General features: G+C 36.0%; 1 protein-coding gene across 1 annotated transcript; it reads right to left on the minus strand.

Moving 5' to 3' along the window:
* Positions 1-1,772: 1,772 nt before the first annotated feature.
* On the minus strand, positions 1,773-2,807 carry LOC307154129 (trace amine-associated receptor 13c-like; the record flags this gene model as incomplete). Its single annotated transcript, XM_079898900.1, has 1 exon — positions 1,773-2,807. Exon 1 carries the CDS (start codon positions 2,775-2,777, stop codon positions 1,773-1,775), a length of 1,005 nt encoding a protein of 334 aa, XP_079755026.1. The 5' UTR covers positions 2,778-2,807.
* Between the last annotated feature and the right edge of the window lie 955 nt (positions 2,808-3,762).

Genomic DNA, 3,762 nt, shown 5'->3' on the forward strand with positions numbered 1-3,762 from the left:
AACTTTAGTTTAATTATTTTTGCGGTCATCAATGGTATGGACATTGATGTGTTAATTTTAACTCAGTCATTTTTTATTCTTTTATTCATCTAAAACTAAAATAAATGGTTTCAGTAAGCTTTTTATTTTATATACTTTTATTCATCTAAAACTAAACATTTTTTGTGTGTATATTATTTTAAAGGCATGTTTTTGTATGACATTGTTTAATCACAGTGTCTGAACAGCACGTTTCAAATGTCAGAGCTCAAATGTGAAGGCTGGGAGAGAGAATACCGTGACACACACACACACACACACACAGCCTTTTTCTTCTCACTTCCCCACAATGTGCTCAGGAATGCGCTGGAGATGCTGACACATATCCCATATATAACAATGGCTTCAAACTTTCTGTCATACCAAACACCCAAAGGCAAATCCATAAATTATCATCCTATTCAAAACACATGATCAAAGACCAGCTAGGTCAATAAGCCAAACCATATAACAACATATGCCGGATGGACACCGGAAGGTCAACCTGACAAAACCACATGATCGACGGATAGGAAGGGGCAATAGGTCAAAACTAACTGACAAAACCACATGATCGACGGATAGGAAGGGGCAATAGGTCAAAACTAACTGACAAAACCACATGATCGATTGGTAGGAAGGGGCAATAGGTCAATCCATAACAATATAGACCGGAAGGACAAACGGAAAGGTCAACCGGAAGGGCAATGACAACCGGAAGCCATCAATCATTTTGACACATGGTACCTGATATTCACTACTCACAACCCTCACAGAAAACTTACATTTTCAAAAAAACATAGTTTAGTATAATTTATAACTTGTTTTCTTCATGGGGACCATAAAAAATGTGGAACACACAAACACACACACACACACAAACACACACACACAAACTGTGATTTCTAATCCAGGAACCATGTTTGAGAACTTTGAGAGCCCTGGTGGAAGAGTGGGGTAACATCTCACAGCAAGAAAAGGCCAGTCTGCTACAGTCCATGAGGATGATCTGTGGGACTTACAGCAGCTCCTGGCTACACCACATATGACTGCTTATTTTCATATTGTTCAGGGACTCATTGTTCCATTTCTTTTCATCAAATGTTTGCGGAACTTGTTTATTTTATGTTTATGTTGTTGAATCTTTTTATGTTCATAACAATATTTATACATTAAGACATTTTCTGGAAATAAAAGCTGTTGAAAGTTTGACATCACTTTTTTACTGAGTTTAGTTCTGTATGACTGTCCCTTTTTTGTCATAATGTTTTTGATAACACAGATGCAACATGACTGATGAAAGTGATTAAACATAAAGCACATAATATCTACATTTACCATTTAGTTTATTTAATGAGCTAATTTAATACAATTTATGAACTAATTTCAGTTTAATTAATTGTTCAAATTGAACATCAAAAGCAGAAAACATACTCTCTGAAATAAAACAAAGATACATGTAGTGTAAATTACAAATATAAATCCTACAAAGATAATCATATCCTTTATGAGTGACAGCTTTACCAGTTTTATTACAATTGATGCCCTGTAATTGAATTGGCTCTATCACTCTCTCTCCTCTCCACTATAGCTGGTGTGTGGTGAGCGCTGGCGCCGTTGTACTGTGGCTGCCGTCGCATCATCCAAGTGGTTGAGGAGAGATCCCCTGATATGATTGTAAAGTGCTTTGGGTGTACAGTAGTACATATGAAAGTGCTATATAAATGCCTCATTCTATTCTATTCTATTCTATTCTATTCTGTAAAAATATCGACCAGAGAGGATCCTGGCTGAAATATTTTCAGAGTTAAGATGTGTTTAACTGTCTTTTTAAACCAGGGATAAAATATAGCATAGATCAGAGGATCCAGAAATGTGGTTATGTTCCACATCCAATTTACAATAACTCTGGCTGTGACAGAGTTTACAAATATAAAACAGGTATAGTATGGAACATAGCCAAGCATATAAACTACCACAATGATTCCTAATGTCAGAGTAGCTTTACTCTCAGATTTCCTCTTCAATGAACCTTCTGTTACACATTTACCACCCCTCAGAGAGTTTATAACTTTCACATGCTGCAGTACTACATAGAAAATCCTCATATATAAAGTTAGGGATATGGTACATGGAAAAATAAAAGTAATAAACGCATCAGCGAAAAACAAGGGAAGTCCTAACCTAATAGTACAATCTCCATAACACACGTCAGCTGTGGATGAATTAATGTTTAAATATTTTAACACAATTACAAATGAAAGAGCATAAAATAATGAAAAAGCCCAGCTCAGACAGATGCTTATTAAAGTTTTAGTTATGGTTATTTTCTGTGGGTAGTGTAAAGGGTGACACACAGCCACATAACGATCGACAGCAATTAAAACTAAACTACCGAGAGCTGCTGTGGTGAGCAATACAGTGGCCATAATATACAGACTACAGAGAGTTTCTCCAAAGTACCAACAATCAGCCTCAATCAGTGTGATGGCATCTACGGGTATCACAATAAGTCCAAAAAGCACGTCGGCCACAGCCAGAGAGAGAATAATCAGGTTTGTTGGAGTGTGAAGCCTCTTGAAGTGAGAGATAGAGATGATCACCAGCAGGTTCAGAAACACAGTCCATGCTGACAGCAATGGAAAAATCACATACATAATAATGTATTCATGTCTAGAGAATTCAAAGCTCTTGATACATGATGAGTTGACGGCAGGAAAGCAGTAAAGAGTCTCATGATCCTCTGTCTCATAGGCCATGAGTGAGTCTTCTCATGTTAGGAGTTTGTTCTGCTCTCTTTATTGTCATATAATTTATACAGTGTCTGGATCAGACGGCCCACCCATCTACTGCCCACTGATGATGTAACATTCAAATGGGTTTTTATTTTTATTAATTAATAATTATTTTAAATATATATATATATTTTTGTTGTTGTTGAACATTAGCTTTGAAATGCAATTAATTTCTTCAGTCCAGATTAGAATTCTCTTACATTTTTCAAAACTTAATACATATTTGTTTTGTTTTTTTGCTTCATTTCTTCGCTGTTTTGGTATAGTTTAGTATTTCCACATGAAAGTAAAGCACAGGTGGAACTGAACTGAACACAGGTGTGGTGGTTTTTGCTGTAATCAGTAATCAGCCACTGTAGATCACTCTTCCTTTGAGCGGCTCCTGGAACTCATCTGAGGGGTCCCTTGGTGTGGTTAAGATGATTTCTGTGAATTGGGAATGGGGTCCAGAAATAGAGGGGTTATGTCATCCATTGGAACTCAAGAATGCGTGAGCTGTCCATAACCCTCCCAGTTTACCCTGTAAAAGAACTTTTGCAATGTAATAGGTGGGCAATAACTGTCCCATATACAGAACACATGATCAAAAATGGTGAAATCATTTTTATACTGTACAGTGAAAAAGCTATTGAATTGAACATATGTGTAATAAAAAGGTTTCAGTTTAGTTTAGTTTAGTTTAGTTTTATTTAGAGTTTGACAAGGCAGGATATTGGGGAACAAAACCCTGAAATGTATCAAACAAAACATTCTCAAGACAACCTTATGTACCTAATTTAAAATATAATTTTTTTTTTATAAAATAAAACAAAATAACAGGTGAAGTAAAACAGATGCACAGAAAAACCTGAAATACATTAGGCTTCATATAAAAAAACGTACTCGGTTACTAACGTAACCTCGGTTCTCTCTAGAAGAGGGAACGAGATCTGTGTAAGTATCTTACGCT

The sequence above is a fragment of the Squalius cephalus genome (genome assembly GCF_949319135.1).
Source record: "Squalius cephalus genome assembly, contig: scaffold_62, whole genome shotgun sequence".
NCBI classification, from domain to species: Eukaryota; Metazoa; Chordata; class Actinopteri; order Cypriniformes; family Leuciscidae; genus Squalius; species Squalius cephalus.